The sequence below is a fragment of the Stegodyphus dumicola genome, chromosome 10, assembly GCF_044657685.1.
Source record: "Stegodyphus dumicola isolate Sdum_Otavi_A_Nest chromosome 10, ASM4465768v1".
Taxonomy (NCBI): Eukaryota; Metazoa; Arthropoda; class Arachnida; order Araneae; family Eresidae; genus Stegodyphus; species Stegodyphus dumicola.
Window position 1 is genome coordinate 69,841,207 of NC_140777.1, and position 18,354 is coordinate 69,859,560.

The window sequence follows — 18,354 nt, forward strand, 5'->3', positions numbered from 1 at the left end:
GTCTCTATCTTTAAAAAGGCTTTTCTGTCGCTACGCCTTTTTCTTTTTGAAGGGGGGAATATGTAAGATAAAAATATATGAATCAAAATTATAGATTAAACTATAAACATTAATTCTTCCTCTCTATTCTAAAATCGTAATAACTTCTTTGCATTGCGTCATTTCTGGATCACTCTGTGATCGGCGCGGCTCTGATGGCGTAATCATTGGGAACTGAAACTGTCCTTGTAAACCAAAACTTTTCTCTTCGCGTGCCTCCATCTTGCATAACTAAGCACTTCAGCTTTTGCTCGCTACTGTGCTAAGATGTGATTTCGCTGGCTTGCTTTCTATCCCAACAATATCAAAAATGTAAATCTTCTGTGGAAAGGCACGACTAGAGTGCCAAGTGATTGTGGCCACAAATATCAACTGGAAATAAAAATGGAATTAAAATCGCTTCTACTGCCAAGTTTTATTTACGAAGTCAACACATTAGCTTACGACGCAATCAGATTACTTCCTCTTCAATATAGGATAATCACGCATCTACAGTGTTCCGTCTTTTCCTTGTGCTTTTAATATTACATATATATATATATGTAATAATTTAAGGAGCAGGAGGAGGAAATTTTGATGGCGTAGCAATGTTGATCCATAACACACGCATAAGTGAAACTGTAAATTTTTTCACTTGTACTGCAATATACTATTTCAGTTTTAGGTCATTAACTTTAATTTCTAATTTTAAGACATAAAACAATGTGAAAATTTTAAGTAAGTACCAGATAAAATGACAGCGTCACGTGTAAAGCAAGTAAAATCAACGTTTATATTATAAAAAGAATGCGTCGAAACGTTTTCATTTTTCTTTGTATTGTCTTATCTTTATCTATCCTCAGATACATCATGTAAAAAATACTTGGTAATTGTAAAATTATTATTGGCTGTTAAGAGTTTTAGTTCCGTTTACATCTTCAGAATTATGTAAGATTCATATGACATAAATTTTTCTCGAAATGACTCAGTGCAGAGAGGGGTTACTATTTTTAGAATAGAGAAGGGAAATTAATTTAGATTGCTAATTTAATGGTCCGCAATTTATGAAAATTTTAGAGTAGTCGCACGTCACTGAGTTATGCGAATGATGTGAAATGCGCAGCTCTCCGACGCACGTGAAGTAGGGAAGGAACGTGCAGAAGGGGCAATATTCGTGTCGTTATTTCTGCTAGACGAATTATCGAAGAAAGTTGGTTTTTGTTCCGGAGGATACGTGTAATAGGAGAGAATGCCAGGCCTCCGTCAACGAAGGCACTTCCAGCAGATAGACGATTTTACGAGACTTATGGTGATCGGACTAAGAATTAGGGGTGGTCCTTACGTCAAATCGCAGCTGATACCCACATGGATGAAAGCACGGTGCATCGGCTATGGCGAACATGGTTGGTACAAGGAAATGTGGAAATAAAGAGGCGTGCAGGTGCAGCTAGAGTGACGTCAGTACGCGTGGATTGCGCATCCGCCGACAAGCTGTGGCGGTCCTGCAAATCACTTGTACCGCGATTCTGCAGTATGTGCAAGATACCCTGGATGTTCCCGTGTCGACCAGAACCATTTCCCGTCGATTAGTTGAACGTGGCATGCACTCACGGCATCTGTTAAGAAGACTGCCATTGACCCCAGAGCATAGACGACAACGTTTAGAATGGTGCCGGACTGGAGCGATGTGGATGACAGAATGGCGAAACGTCGTGTTCTCAGATGAGTCACGCTTCTGTTTATCCAATGAGAGTCGCCGCATACGTGTGTGGCGTTTACGTGGAGACAGATCTCATCCAGCAGTAACTGTGGAACGCCTCACCGCGCGACAACGTGGAATAATGGTTTGGGGCGCTATTGCCTACAATTCCAGGTCCCCTCTAGTTCGTATTCGTATACATAATACACAGTATACTAATATATAAAGACAAGGTGCACATATATAAGCATTATTTAAAAAGCACGAGTACGGGTGTACTGATAAATAGCAAACTGATAAGATTACACAGGCTTTTGCTCCAGTTATTGTTCTTGTTGGTTATATTATAAGATATTTCTCCCGCCTTCTTAACGCGCCTTCGTGGTGTAGTGGTCTGCACGCTGGTCACGTATTCCAGAGGTCCGTGGCTCGATTCCCGGCGAAGGCGTTGCTCATTTTCTAAGTCTCCTGCTTCCAGAAAAAAATACCTAATGTCTCTACAACATAAATAGTACAATTAAGTTGCATAAATGAGGGCATACTGATATGAGAATTCACTAATTATAACACTACATGCAAATGAGTTATTGAATTGTAAAAAATTTGCGACATATATTTTTCTTATGAGTAGGATGAGTATCATCGAGGGAAGAAGGAACCAGCACACTAGCAATCGAGAGGTAAAGTCGCTGAATACTGGCTTCGGGGTTCGACTTCCGGCGAACTGGCCAGCTGCATAGGCGTTTTCATGGCTTTTTGCATTTGTAGCTTGTATACGAACCAGTTTCCCTTTACAAAGTTATCCGCTACATCTGATCTCTCAATGGTAACCCAACAGCTGGATGAGAACTGCTACATTTAACCTCAAAATAAACATGTACATTTAATTTGGCTTAAGATCAGAAAAAACTACACCATTACAAGTTGAATTTACATCATTCATGAAGTAGCTATATTTAATCCCCTTTGACCCTTCAGTATCAGGTTCTAGTATGGATAAATGATGAAGTGGGGATTCTTCTACTTTCCTTGGTAAATTTACACTACTCGATGTCTTGGGAAATTCTCCTACGGAATTTTTAGGCATTTGCAAACCTTCTGAGTCTGGTTGGTACGAAACATCATTTGGCATATCTACAATTTCTTGTTTGTGCCGAACCGAAAGGGAAATTCTTAACTTGTACACATTTCCCAAAGAGTTACTGTGATCGTCTAACGCGACTAAGTCAAAAGATGGTTTTACAACGTCACTTTTCTTTTGTAGATCAGACAACCACGTCTTGTCTATAGTAAGTAGTGTCAGGTCATTCACCTCGGTTTCAGGCAGGGCGAAATTGGCCTCCTTCATCCCTTTTGTTGCGGACGAAACTTCACCTTTTTCAATAATGAGGAGAGAATTCTCGCTGATCTACTGCTAATTTTTCGGTGGTTCTGTTTCCTAAAAAAGAATGACCGGGGTCCAATTCATTTTGAATGACCTCTGCTTTTGTTGTTACTTGGCCAAAAGTTCCTTCTATTGCAACGTTTGCAAAGGGTAAACAAATTGGGTCTTTTTCAAACGGGTGTTTTATGCAAACTTTTCTAGCATTTCTGCTAATTTATCTGGAGTCGTTATCTTCGACAATAAAGTGCTGCCGCACTTCGACATTTACACGCCGCTTAATGAGATCCTTTAAAAGTTCAAAATAGGTAACTTCCAAACCTGCAATCCATTCTTCAAAATAATTCCTTAATTCAAAGGCAAAAATCTCTCCAAGTGGTTCGAGTGTTTTTCTGGGATTTCGTAAATTTGATACGAAATTTTTCTGGACTAAGCTTAAACCTTTTAAGCAATATCCTCTTTACGTAATCGTAGTCATAAGCCTGCTGCTCTGGTTCTCTCATAATCAGCTGAATTATGTCAGTTGGCAAAATTGTCAATAAAACCGAAACCCATTCTGATTGGTGAAAATTCCCACGCTTTGCTTGGCGCTCAAACATGACTAGATACAAACTAATGTCGTTTTCTTCAGGATCAAATTTTGGAATCATTTTTTTTAGATCGTAACCGCTTTTCTTAACGAAATCCCCGAAAAACACTCGAACCACTTGGAGAGATTTTTCCTTTGAATTAAGGAATTATTTTGAAGAATGGATTGCAGGTTTGGAAGTTACCTATTTTGAACTTTTAAAGGATCTCATGAAGCGCCGTGTAAATGTCGAAGTGCGGCAGCACTTTATTGTCGAAGATAACGACTCCAGGTAAATTAGCAGAAATGCTAGAAAAGTATGAAAACGTACGTGAAACCCAGAAGAAGATATCTCCTGTCCATAGTTCTGAGTCACAACGGGGAAATAAAAATCATTTAAATTCAAGAGATCCGCAAAAGTATCACCAGTCTGGAGGAGAAGATAGATATGCCGCTGACAGAAAGGAACATCTCCGGAATCAGAATGAGCGTCAATTTGATATGAGAAGACCACTTAAGTTTTCTTCATTCCCGCCATTTACAGAGTCATTTCCGTTAGCGGCTAATAATCTTAACTTCGATAACTCAAACACCATTTCTTCTCTCCTAATTCTATCTTACCTCTCTTCTTCTCTCCTAATTCTATCTTACCTCTCTTCTTCTCTCCTAATTCTATCTTACCTCTCTTCTTCTCTCCTAATTCTATCTTACCTCTCTTCTTCTTCTGTCCCAATTCTTTCCTGCCTTTCTTCCTCTTCCCTCCTAATTCTATTCTGCCTCTCTGAAGTGATATTTTCTAACAGGCCTTTCACTAGTTCCTCCTCTTAGGATTCATTTCCCATAATCAGCTGCCTTAAATTCAATATCCTAAGTTTAGGGCTAACTTTTCCACCTAACACTTCAGCCAAGGATTTAAGATCCTTTTTCCTAACTTTTGCTAAGAATGCCATGATATAAAACAATATGCTAATAACCTGACAATTTTAGCTCCCTCACTCTACATATGTATAAAATTGATTTAAACAATTATCATTTTCACAAAGAGAGAGTAAACTTGAACCCTTAATTTTTTCACAACATATTTTACAGATCTTAAACAAAAATGCAAAACATTTTACACCATAATATGCACATTATGCGTTCAAATAAAATTTTGTCTACTTGAGGACTTATGATACTATAGATAATATTACCCTCTTAAAAGTTTTAAAATCAGTTGCGTTAAACTCAATTGCTTATGATAATGCAATATACTTTCATCAAAATTTGAGGTATTTTAAAATATGCATTCAAAGGTTAGTTATAAAAATCATATGTCTACATGCTCATAACTAAACATTAATATGACAACCGTTAAAATGAAAAATACTGGAATTTCTAGCATTCCTCTTTTACTCATTCAATAGGAAAAAAAAATATTTTTCTCAGTTCTTATACAAATAATGTTTGACACACCTTAACTGAAAATTCTAATATTTATAATATTCAAGACGTCTTAGAAATGAATGTCAGAATTCCACCCATCCTTAGAACCTTCAAAGTTACAGTAATTTTTCTCCCTTACACATTCAATTATATAAGCTTAATTTGAGCACAACACATTAACTTTTCAGCTATCAAAAAATCTATTAACACAGATTTAAATTCTAAAATTTATACTCCTTATTGTAACATACAACCCAAACAGCACATTTCTTTAAGCTTTACAGAAAACAAAGTTGGCTTAAAACAGTTATTTGAACTTATATACTAAATTACAGAAATAAATTAAATTACTTTACTGCTTCAATATAAAAATACAAGGTACTTACCCGCCTCACCAGTACATAGATGCTGATGAATCACACATTTTTTACTATTTCACATCTTCACAATAATCTGATGATCTTCGGGCAAAGAACACACTGCACTGAACTAATCTCTCAGGTAACAACGATGATCATACACGTATTACTTTTTCACTACACTACACATTCACAATGATCTGATGCTCTTCGGATAAGGCTTGTCCACACACTTCTGCACTAAGTTTTCTCGAACACAAGATGATCGCGTAATTTATGTTGTTGAAGATGAACTATATTCAGGAGACTGTCGTTCCTCTTTGTCTGGACTGGCGTCCGTAACTTTTCCATGGATTTCCAATCCACACAACTTAACGATGAACTGTATTCTCTTTTTCGAACTGGTGTTCGTAACTTCATGGAAATTCAGAACCTGATGGGCTGTAATCCCCGCATGGATTTTCTCATCTGAACCGCTGCCACCATTATAATAAAGCTGTAACGTCAGAACACCCGTGTTGGGTGCAAGAAAAGACAGGTTGTCTTTTAAAATATTTATTAAAAAATTAATTAGAAATTCTTGATTAAATATTAAAATAATTGAATCATTACAGCCATAAATTAAACAAAAGCCGCTGATGCAGCGTCTTTTGACGCTAAAATGCGTCTGCTTTTACTCTTTACAGCATCAAAAGCTTTTTACACAAAGCTTTCTCCTCGTTTTGTTAAAAACTTGGAAAGAGAGTAATTAGTCCCTTATGGCCGGAAACCACGATAGGGGGTTTCCGCTGTACCTTTCTTCAAAGTTCTGCTGTCCATTTTGTCTCTGAACAAACAGGAAGTTCTCATTAAGTACCTGGAAGTCCGAGGGTGCATATGTCTGATCGTCACACATCTTTCCCTTAGGCAGATAGCCCTCGAGTGTTTTTCCGTAATCAAATAAACCAAACCATATCTTCGAATAAAAAAGTAGCAGGTGTCTCATTACTCACGAGAAAGAACTAAACAAATCCTATTTTCTATGTAACCGTCAAAAATTATAAAATAATAATAATAATAATAAAACTTTACGTACTAAGTTTTCATTCTCTGAATTTAATATTTTTGTGCCGTATTAAATATTTTAATACAACTCTTTGATATTCTTCAAATTTTACTTCCATATTATTTATAAAGAGACATATTGAAAAGAAACGCTTTTTATATTTCCGTACATCGAAGAGGTCAGGCATTTGCTTTACTTCCAAACAGAGTCAAGCGGATATATTTAATTATAATTATCTTACCTTCCAAAAGCATTCCAGGTGTCCAGTGATTGACTTTGGCATCTTGAACAGTTTCATAGTGCGTATCATGGTAGCGATAACCTGTCCTCCAGTGAAAACCTGTTCCAAGAGGACAGCCAGACTGAGACATGGGTAAGCCATACTGCCCATCGGGCCACATTTTGGCTATGGTGTTTTTATTCTGTAGAAAAGAAAACATAGATATATACTTTGATTCATTTACATTCGTTTCAATGTTTTTTAACAACAATAATTATTATTTTGTGTGGACACGTTATTTAGTCCTAGAATACTCGGATATATCTAAATTACGATAATTAGAATTCATTCATCTTTACACCATCTTTATAGAGTTGTACCTTTATTTAACTTAGAGAGTCATTGGGTTATTTTGAAGCAGGAGATGTTAAAGATATGCAATGCCCTGGCCGGGACTCGAACGAGCACCTCTCGAATACGCGCCAAATGTGCTACCGTTAGTTACACCACGAGACACGCTGGAAGGAGGGAGAAAATACCTTAAAAACTGAGCAGAACAAATCATTGAAGGTCTATCCGGTTAGAGTTTTCGTGGTTTTCTCCATGTGTAACGTGTATACGAGCCAGTTTCCCTTAGAAAGTCCTCCACGAAGGCATTCCTCCTCTTAGGCAGATAGCCCTCGAGGCTTTCTCATAATCACACACACACAAAAACAAAAAAAAAAAAAAAATAAAATAAAATAAAACTATCCGCTTAGAGAGGGATGCCGCTGTGGAGGGTACTGTAAGCAAAATTGCTTCGTATTTCTTTTTAAATTTGTTAAAATAATTTTCTTCGGCTGAACTCACTTCAATGACTTCAAAGTCTTATTCGAATATCAGCTACATAATTGAAACTTTTAAAGTAATGCTCTTCTCTCAAAACCTGTAAAAACATGATATTTTTGTGCAGTGTTGTATGAAGGATAAGGCAGTTGTGAAAGGGAACTTACAGCTTAATAAGCTGTCAACCAACGTTATATTACAATTTATATCAAACTGTTAATTATATAACTTATTTATTGAAATAAATTAACTTGCATTATCAATATTTTTAAAATTATTTTTACCCATTTTCTTGGATATACAATATTAGTATATAACTCTGATATTGTTTAATTCAACTACATGACGTGAACATCGCAATTTTAGTACATTTTTACGTTTGAAAATTTCCTTTAAATAATATACCCATAATTCAAAGAGCTATAATTCAAGTCTGTTCCAGACCCTAGGAAATTAAATATTTGAAGCTTAAATTACTGACGTAAAAATATCTATGTCTTATTCTCACCTTTGAATGCAGTTCTATGTTTATGCGTAGAAGCCATAATTGGGGAGTAAAAATAATAATATTAGTAATAAAACTACTCGTAAGTATACGAAACCTGTGAATATTTAAAGATAAACTACATACCTGTGATTCACTCTTGGTGCTGTACAGTTCAAATCCATACACAAGGTAACGTTTCTGCAGATTCACTTGCCACCAAGGATCTCTTTCGAATTCAGTGGCAGTGCAATGAACAGATTTCTTTGCTGTGTCAATTAAGCCATCAACTCCCAAGTTAGCTTTTCGACCATTGAGTGTACTAGATTGTTTAGCCGGTTTTCCTTCAGAGACATTTGGGAATGCGGTATTAATTACTGAAAAATTAATAAAATCAATAATTACCAATACTTCATAGAAAATAACCATAGCGCTAGATCAAGAGTTATACCAGAATTTATAAATTTATAATTTGTAAATTTATAAAAACATTCTCAAACTTTTCGCAATCTGTTCACGATACACTAAAAATGGCCATTGGGTTTCTAAAAGCCGAAAAACAACAAAGAAGGGAAACTCAGTTTTCTAAAGTAAGAGCATATAAAGGCAATTCGTGTTTGTCTATGACGATTACAAACTGGGAAGTGAATGCCGTCTTACTGTCTCATTCAGATGACATCTCTGAGGATGTTGGTCAAGAACCTTATTCAATTTCGCTACTAAAGAAGCCAAACGTCTGAAAGGAACATATTCTCAAATTCCTTCAACCTCTAAGACAGGCTAAATGCGTATACCTATGCCAAATTTAGCTGCTGCTTGTGATAGAGAGGAAATATTGGATTGGTCAGCTGCTGTCATTGCATCCTCTGCTTTTTAGAATCTGGAATGGCTCACTACAGCCAACAAACCCACTCAAGATGGCTCACTGCAGCCAACAGAATTCTCCGCCTTTATGTATCTACCGTTGAACCAACAGACGACTTGAAGCTACTAGCCGAATATGTTATAAAAGTTTGTGTGCCATCCTGGCTTGAAATAAATAAAATCAAGATATCAGGAGATGGAGCCCGTCATGTTCACAGAATGAACATTCATTCTTGCCAGAAAATTTTAAGGTAAATTGTTCACGAAATTATTCAGAGAATCTGTTATTTTGCTTACTCTGAAAACATCTTGTTGGCGATGCTGGAAGATCAATGAGCACATATTCGTGAACTTGGCTTGAGAAGAATACTGAAAGCAAGAAAAACTGCCTGGAAAGGGAAAATACGACAGTTTGAACTTCCCAAATTGAATTTCAAAGCAAATCATTATTTTGAGATGATTCACTGGGACAATCCCTTGGAACCACCGGCTACCTTGAACCCCAGAGAGGAAAGCAAGACTGATTAGAAGCGGTTCTCAATTTGAAAAAGAAAAGCTTCCTTGCCATTATCAAGTAGTTGAGAGGCATTTGAGACTGGTGACAGAAGCGTCATTGGCTACACGTGGTGCAGAAGCCACGGATGGATTCATATGTACTCGAATCAAGTCCCAGGAAGTTCGATACCAAGATGAATTTCTTCGGTTTTCTTGTGGAATCTGAAGATGACGAGTGATTCAGCTGAAGCCTGTTTACTAGAATATTTTTACAATTAAATGCATATGTTGGGTTAGGAAATAAAAATGCTGTAAAAAATAATTAAAAAATATTATTAAAAATAGTTCAATGCTTTCATTAACATCGATTTTTTTATTTACCTCATGTGGAACCTGAAGATGACAAGCGATTGAGCTGCAATTTTTTACTGTGTTTTTTTCATCGAACAGAATAACTATAACTCCTTTTTTCAACCCACGCTTTCTTGCTAGAATAAGATTTCAGTTTCACGCATTATGCAAAAGTAAGGTAGAGAGCTACTCTTTAAGCCAGTGTCTGAGTTACTTCAGACAGAACGTGTTCTGCCTTTCGACCACCCTGTTTCTATGCCACTTCCTATTTTACGGCCGTTAATAGTACTAATTGCCGGTTAGTCGAGGTCGGTGGTAGGCCAGAGCCAACTATGCGTTTAAATATCTCTGTGCAGCTTCCGCTGATTTATTCAAACTTGGATTAGTTTTGATTTTACGTTTCCTATTTTGAGTTGCCGCCAAAATTATTGGCAAGGCCCCGTAAGCACTAGCAGTGCCATCTGTATATACTGTTCTTAAATTGAAATTTTAAGATCCCAAGGGTCTTTTATCCTTTGCCTACGTATTTACTGATGCAAACTTAGCGAATAGTCGCCAAATCAAGCAGCTTAAATCAAGAACTAGCCTTCCCCCCCCCCCCCCAAAAAAAAACTTTAATTTAGCTAGAATCTTGCAAATTTAAGTCACATATTTACAAATATTGCAAAAAAACTTTAGTTCAACTCTGAGGTTCACTTCTGGTCTTTGTTGTATGCGTAAAATCGAAAGCACTCTTAGCTTCTTTTTTAATTGATAACATTTGCAATATTGTAATTTAGATCTTTCATGAGAACAAAATTAATTTTTTAAACGAAATTTTATTTTATAAAACTTGGAATAGTATATAGCCAGTTACCACGCTCTCTAACAGCGGTCTTCAGCAGAAGGTAATACATGCGCCATCCATTCAATCTTAGAAATTCGTACAAGGATTTCTGAATCATCTCTTATGACAACGATGATTAACAATTCCAATTTTTCAAGTTTAATTTTTCATTTTAGTTGGATAAGCATGTTTTCAAGTAGACAACTAGATACAAAATGAGATAAGTTTAGATTTTGAAATTTTTTACAGTAAAAGTGCAAATTTTATTATCCTATGTATGAAGAAGGAATATAACTAAAATCATACTATTTTTCTTCGACGTTGGTGAAAACACACTTCTGTATACTGCATAGAAACCTCTTCCATTGCCCACTTTTCGCCACTTCGTAGAAAATAATAGAGTCATGATGTTGGTAGTTGAGTATAGTATCCCTTCTCGATTTAAGTTACAGTATCCTCCAATAAGATTCTCCCTTGATGTACCTTCTCCGTTGTAAACCCAAAGTACTCCCCTGTCGGGGGTGCAGTTCCTCGTTCCTGGTGCAGCTGGTATGTCGAAATCGCTGAACTCCAATTCCACCACATTCGTGGTGTGCAGAGCCCTCAAAACCCAAGTGTGGTTGTAGTCGCTGTAAGCCTCTGAAGAAAAGTAGTAATGAGGCGGAAAAGGATACCTGATGAATAAATATTGCAATATGAAGTAATTCCCAAGGAATGAAGAATTAGATATTTATAAATTTGGATAGTTACTTTATTGCGACATGAATTTCATGTAATATTTTTACATCTTCAGGGGGAATTTTGTTTCCAAATAACACCATTTTTTTGTGAATGTCAAGGATATCTTAAAATTTCAAATTTTCCTGCTATGTTTGCTGTTCCATTTTAATTTATAGATTAATTTTTTGCATTTAAATAATCTTAAAACTACCTTTTCCTAGAATTTATGCGAAAAATGCTCGCCAAAATAATCGTGTTTCACAATCCAAATAGGAAAATGGATTCTTGACATCATCAATTTTGTTACATATTATTTCATATGTTTAAAAGGTTCTTTTTCAAAGTTACATTAAGTACCTTACCGTGCCTTTCACTACGAGAAACGGCTTCTATGTAAAATAATTACTGACCTAAATTTAAAACACTTCAATATGTATGCAAATAGTTACCCTCCACTAAAATGGGAATTTTGTTCTCAAACAAAGACACTGTTTATATTAACAGCATTTGATTGATAATAAAGTACATAATGTAATGCGTTTTTGGTTATGTACTAGTATTTTTAGTCTAAAGGGGCAGTTTGCCCAGAAGGACTATTAATTTCGTTTTGGCATTTTGCGTTGGTTCACTATAAATGTCGGTTCCCTTTCAAATTGTTGCCACCAAATATTAGAGCTCCCTATTATATGTAAACAAATTAAATAAGGAGGAATCTGCTGCATAAATATATGTATGTTTCTCGCACTGTGATAAAACAACGGTACCTAGAGCTGTCAAATTTTGAATAACGTACGTTTCCATCAAATATGGGCATCTGGAAGCCCAGATTTGGAATTTGGAGTTTGTTTCATTACTTATTTCATATTTTGTAAACTTTTAACGAATTTTTGATTAACAAACTCAACTATTTAAAAGAGAGCAATGGCAAAACTTTACGGAAAAGAAAACATTTTTACCTCCAGCGCGCGAGACTGTGTATCGGAAATTCTAAAGGTATGCTCATTTTAAAATCATTTTGCGATATTGCTGTTGAACTGAATTTTATGGTTTGAGTGTGAAGCACATGATTTTTAATAAATAAAGGTAACACACGAAACGTTTAAAAAACACCCCTTTGGGCGTAACGTAAAATCTGAAAAAGGTTTCAGATTTATATATATATTAGCCCAAATAGGCGTTAGCCGAGAAGGACTATTAATCTCAACGACATTTTGTGCCGTTTCACGGCGAATCACTTTTTAAATTGTTGCAACCAAATATTATCGCTCTGTATTATATTTAAGGACATTAAATTATAAAGAATCTGCATTATACATTTTTCTCACATTGTGAAAAAACGTACAGATGTACATAGAGCCATCAAATTTTGAATAACGTAATCCTCCTGTGAATATGCGCAACTGAAATCCCAAATTTGAAATTTGGAGTTTGTTTTATTATCGATTTCATATTTTGTAAAATTTAACGAATTTTTAATTAACAAACTCAATGATTTCAAAGTGAGCAACTGTACGAAAAAAAAAAAAAAAAATTCTATTTCCAGAGCGCGAGACTACCTATTGGAAATTCTAAAGTTTTCCCCCTTGTTTATTTATTTATTTATTTATTTTTACTATTAAAGAGTGAAATAAACTAGTGTTCTTCCAGTGAAATGCTAGCGCGAATCTTCAGAACAGCAAATGTTATTAGCATAAATTCCAAACCATGAAAATTTCATGCGATTGGTCCGTGGAGATTTTATTATTTTCCCGCGATACATTTACTGTCTTTTTACTTCCTTGTACGAAGTAAAAAGGAAGTATTGTAATCGCGAAAAGTTTCATGCAGCATATTTCAACGAAAATATCCCATTTTGACCTCTTTCAAATGCAATTTAACGATGTATTTCCGTGATATATGTACGTAAGGACAGAATAAAACTCTCTTTTCCTCCAAAAAAATTATAAAACTACTTTAAAATGAATTCTGAAGAGAATTTTTCGTGGCGTCTGTACGAATGTAGATGTGCACCTCGTATTTTGGTTGCAATCGGCCGCACCAAACGTATATAAATATATTTATATATATATCCACTCTGTTACCCGGCTCAGTGATCTCAGTTTCTTTACTCTTATGTTTGTAAATCGTACACTTTTTGCTTTAAAAATGATTGAATTATGTTTTTCTTATCTTCCGGTTAAGGTTTTTATGCCTTTAGTAAATGTAAATATGCAATATTTTTAGAATTATCAACAATTTTAAAATTGTTTAAGTGCCGCTAAGCCTAATAATGTTTTTGATGGCGGCCATTGCTCTTGTTTACATTTGAAACAGCAAGATAGCGGATTTGTTGCCAATTTAGAGAATCTTAGCTTCGCAACAACAAAGATAACGCCTTCATTTATTATTTAAATCATGCTTAATCCTTTCTAGAATTTTTTCGAGGAAATAAGCGTTTAAGATTTACTTCGTAATTTTTAATACAGTTATTTTGAGTTTTTATGTATTTTTGCCTTGTCGAGAAGTGAAAATTGAATTAATTGAATGAGAAATACTCAATCGTCAGTGAAAAACTGTTTCTATTCTGTTTTGTTTGCTTAATTTCTTTTATACATCGTTCTAGCTTTATTATAGTATTTGAATAGAACATGTGGCAACGATTAGATAATTCTTTAAATGATATACATTTTGTGCATTCTGAGTTATAATATGAACGAAATATAATACTGTTAAGTGAACCTAGCGCCAGAGTGTCGCTATGGTAAACAAAGTGAATTTGAAAGAATGCATTTATTCTATTGTGGTTTATGCGGTTTCGGCGAAGTAGGTTTAATTCAATCTAATAAGTTTAAATGAAATGCAAGAAAAAATGCGTATACTTTAATATTCCGTACAAGGAAGTCATGTGGTGTACACATCAGATTTTTTATAATTAATATCACCATGTAAAAGTGGTGAATTATTAAAACATAGTTTTTAAACGTACATTAGACACTTTTTAAAAATATGTATAATATCATAATATAAAATAATATATAAAATGTCAAAATATGTTTTTTTACGAGAAATGAGAGTTAGTCGCATTAGCACATTTTTAACGACAATACAAGAAATAAAAATTATAGGCAATTTTAAATAAGGAAAGAAAATCCCGAAAAAATATTTTTTCCTTTGGGGGGGGTAAATTGAATTCGTGCTGAAAAATTCTGAATCATGACGCATAAACAATATTCACTGACTGGAAGTGAACCTAATTTTAATGGAAACAAGCAGAGCAAAATTAATTTGATCCTTCACGTACTTGTATATAAGTCATGAAAACTTTATATTATTGCGCTAATAAAACTTGTTACATTCTTTTTCAAATGAAGAAAACATAAATTAAAATTTTTTATGATACATGAGTTTCATATTATAACTAAACAGCTGTCTAAAATTTAAATCATTAGATAGGTAAGAGTTTCCGAGCTGTCAATTAATATGAAAGCGGGGGGAACTCATTGCTAAGAAGAATTTTAATCATTGTTTAGACCTAGGCTATATTTGCTATAATATGGTGATATAAAAATCACTTTTTATTAATTACATCTGTGGAGAAAATGTTTATCAAATTAATGATTAGATATTACAAATTGCATCCAATAAGCGTATTGTTAAAAATAAAATAACACATTAAACTATTAATATGTACGTTTATTTCCTTTAATTTGTTCAATTATTTCGGCAACACACTATTTTAATTCAAAAGATAAATTAAGATCTTACATTAAGTTGAATGGCAAGATCTCTTGAGACTGATCATAAAGCCACCTATCTAGATGATAAATAAACTGGAAGAATGACGTAACATAAAGTTAATAAAAAAAATGAGAAAACTAATCTATAGATGTTTCAAACTCCCCAAAAATCATCGAAATTTTCTAAAATTGAATTTAAAGTGATTAATATTGAATTTTATAAATCACCTCTGAATAATGAAGGTTTTTCATGGAATATAGAAATTTATTGTTCTTTCTACAAGCCTTCAGAATTGGCCTTGGTCTCATCTTCTTTTCTAATTGATCAGTCTATTATTTCTTAACATAGCAGTTATTATTTATTTAAAAGTATTACATATAATGGAGCAGTGCATACTAAGAAAATTTAGGTGTTTAAAAGTGAACAGGTTTAAATATTATATTTTTTCTTATAACTAACAATAATAACATGAAAGGTGGTAAATTTAAGTTTTACAGACTTTTAACTAAAATTTTACTTACTCTTCTGAAGCAATGATTCCACATCCTGCAGTACAGGTCGTAGTACCTTTATTTTGGCCTAATCCAGGATTACATCCAGCGCATTCTAGATAGGTGATACGAAATATCTTAGTCAATTACTTATTATAAGTTTACAGTTTTTATACTAAAGATTGCAGAGTCCCACTTATTAATTTAACTAACTTAGTTAACTATTAAAACTGTTAGGTGACTGATCGCATCGTCTATGTAAACAACTACAAATTCAAAAAAAGGTTTAAACTAACCCCCTTAGTTAAAACTTTGAATTTGACAAAAGCGACTCACAAATGCAAAGTCTGCTAATTTGCTGCAGCAAATTGGCTAGAAAAATGCTAACGTCAGTTTAACCCTTTCCAGCGCGCTAGTTTTTAAAGTCAGAGTCTTGATAAAAAAAAAAAAAAATCATAAAAAAACAAAATCTGAAATGTTTCAGATTTTAAATTACGTCCAAAGGGGCGTTTTTTAACATTTTGTGTGTTACCTTTCTTTATTAAATATCATGTTCCTCGCACTTAAACCATAAGATCCAGTGCAACAGCAATATCGCAAAATAGTTTTAAAACGAGCATATCTTTAGAATTTCCGATACAGAGACTCACGCGCTGGAGATAAAAATGTTTTTTCTGCACAACGTTGCCATTGCTCGCTTTGAAATCCTTGAGTTTGTTAATCAAAAATTCGTCAAAGTTTTAAAAAATAGGAAATCGATCATAAAACAAATTTCAAATTTCAAATTGGGTCTTCCACATGCTCATATTCGTTGGAGGATTACGTTATTCAAAATTCGATGACTCTATGTACCGTTGTTTTATCACAATACGAGAAATATACATACATTTATGCAGATTTTTCATTATTTAATTTCTTCAAATATAATGCAGGACTCTAACATTTTGTGGCAACAGTTTGAAAAGTGAACCGACATTTATGAGTCCGACGCAAAATGACAAAACGAAACTAATAGTCATTCCGGATTCAAATCCCTTTGGACTAAAAAAAAAAAAAAAAAGGTAGTCAGTCTAATTAGGCCTAGAGGAGTTCACGAGTAAAATTTTGTGAAGATAGCACTTATCGTTTTAATTCTGTGGGTGCACCCAAAGTAGCACACTGATTAAATAGAGCTTCGAAAAGAGAGCTGAAGCGAGCATTGTTGTCAAGGAACTGACCGATGAGATGCGGAGAAACAAAGAATACAGACTCTCAGTTGTCCTAGATTATCTGTGAGCCCCGTCTGGGTGCACCTAGGGTTCGCCGTTTGATTTTAGGCAAGATTTAAAGGTAAAAATTCAAAACAAATATAGAATAAGGACATTAGCATACAGCCAAAAAATAACATAGAAATTTCTTTTCAAACAATTCCTTTTATACCCTAAAAAAATCTGGAAGATTTCTTTGAGAAATGAGGGTCTTAAAAAAACTAAACATGGCTAAAATATATGGACTGGTTTGTGTTGAGCTGCCATCTACTATAAATAAAGAAGGTTCAGAGTAACCTATAGTAACCTATAAATCCTTTTTAATTCAATTTTTCTGTGCGTTTCTGTATAAAAGGAAATTTTTAGGTTTGTCCAGACCGGACACACTGTGCCGCAAAGGGTTAAAGGGACTCACAGAATTGGAGGTGGAAATATCCAAATAGGTCCAGCCCCTCATAGATCTCTATTTAAATCCTCAGTAATCTTTAACAATTAACCGTACCATTAGACAAGAGATTTGTCGTACCCAAAACCATTTACTTATATATCGTACCCGTTATACTAGACGGTATTTACCAGCACAGAATCTGAATTCAGTACTGCTTCAATACCTGTTTCTTTTTTATAGCTTTGTACCCTTAAAAAGTAGAAATATTTGTGACTTAAGGAAAATATTTATTAGGTGGTTTGTCCCGAAGTGACAGAGGGACACAAGTATAGCACTAACTGCTGAGTAATTAAGCTTATTCTATAATAAATAAGAGGGAAAATCTCCAAATTGGGTTAATTTATGATGAAATATATAGTAATAATTCTTTCTGTCATTGTACTGTGCCATTTCGAACAGCTCATTGTGCATATGAGAATTTAGGTTCCATGTCTTTCATTTTCTAAGTTTTGATTCTTCTAAATGCTTCCTTCTAAAATTATTTCAGGTGTTAAATTGACTTTTCGATACAGAGATTAAATTGTAAATCTCTTATAATTTTGGCATTTTAATTGAAAATTTATTTTAAAGTTTTTCCAAATTTTAATGATAAACTCTTCGAAGAATTAAACTGTAATTTAAAGTCTGCAGACGCACTTGCAGCTTCTTCAATTGTTTTAAAAGTATTTTTTTTAGACAGCATTTCCTTAAAATAACTTTGTACATAATTAGTGTCACATTCTTGCCACCAGATGGCGGGCGTCTCTTCCTTTTCTTTTTCAATTTATGTACTTATTTATACTTTATTTCTTAGATTCAAACACTTACACAAAAAATATACGTCTCATGAAAAAGAAATATTTAACTCTTACTTAGAAAACAAAATTATTCTTTTGCTAAATACTTCAAGAACAAGTATTAAAATCTTCAATTTTAATATTCAGCTTTTGAATTCACTTTACTAGAACTTTTCAAAAAAACCTGGCGTCCCTGTTCGGGCGCCATAAAAATGTTGCATCAGGTTCTTCTATTTACAATAAAATTAATGTAAAATTCCTTACCTGCTGCATCTTCGGTGTTCTTGACGCCAGGCTTCTAATAATAACGTTTCCCAGTAAGAATTTCTATTAGAATTAACAGGCCATCTTGTCTTTTACTTATTTATTGAAATAAGACACTAATATACACTATT

General features: G+C 34.1%; 1 protein-coding gene across 3 annotated transcripts in view; it reads right to left on the bottom strand.

The window, feature by feature from the left end:
• The window catches only part of LOC118193121 (uncharacterized), a 173,560-nt gene that overhangs the window by 119,500 nt on the left and 35,706 nt on the right, over positions 1 to 18,354 (bottom strand). For all 3 annotated transcript variants that reach the window (XR_015043446.1, XM_085825060.1, XM_085825061.1), the window contains exons 7-10: positions 15,519 to 15,603; positions 10,867 to 11,234; positions 8,172 to 8,401; positions 6,737 to 6,917 (exon numbers count right to left, since the gene is read on the bottom strand). Coding sequence is in view for 2 of the 3 variants with exons in the window: in XM_085825060.1 (XP_085681186.1) it covers positions 6,737 to 6,917; positions 8,172 to 8,401; positions 10,867 to 11,234; positions 15,519 to 15,603 (864 nt within the window). In the remaining variant the exon portion in view is untranslated. The remainder of the gene's footprint in view (positions 1 to 6,736; positions 6,918 to 8,171; positions 8,402 to 10,866; positions 11,235 to 15,518; positions 15,604 to 18,354) is intronic.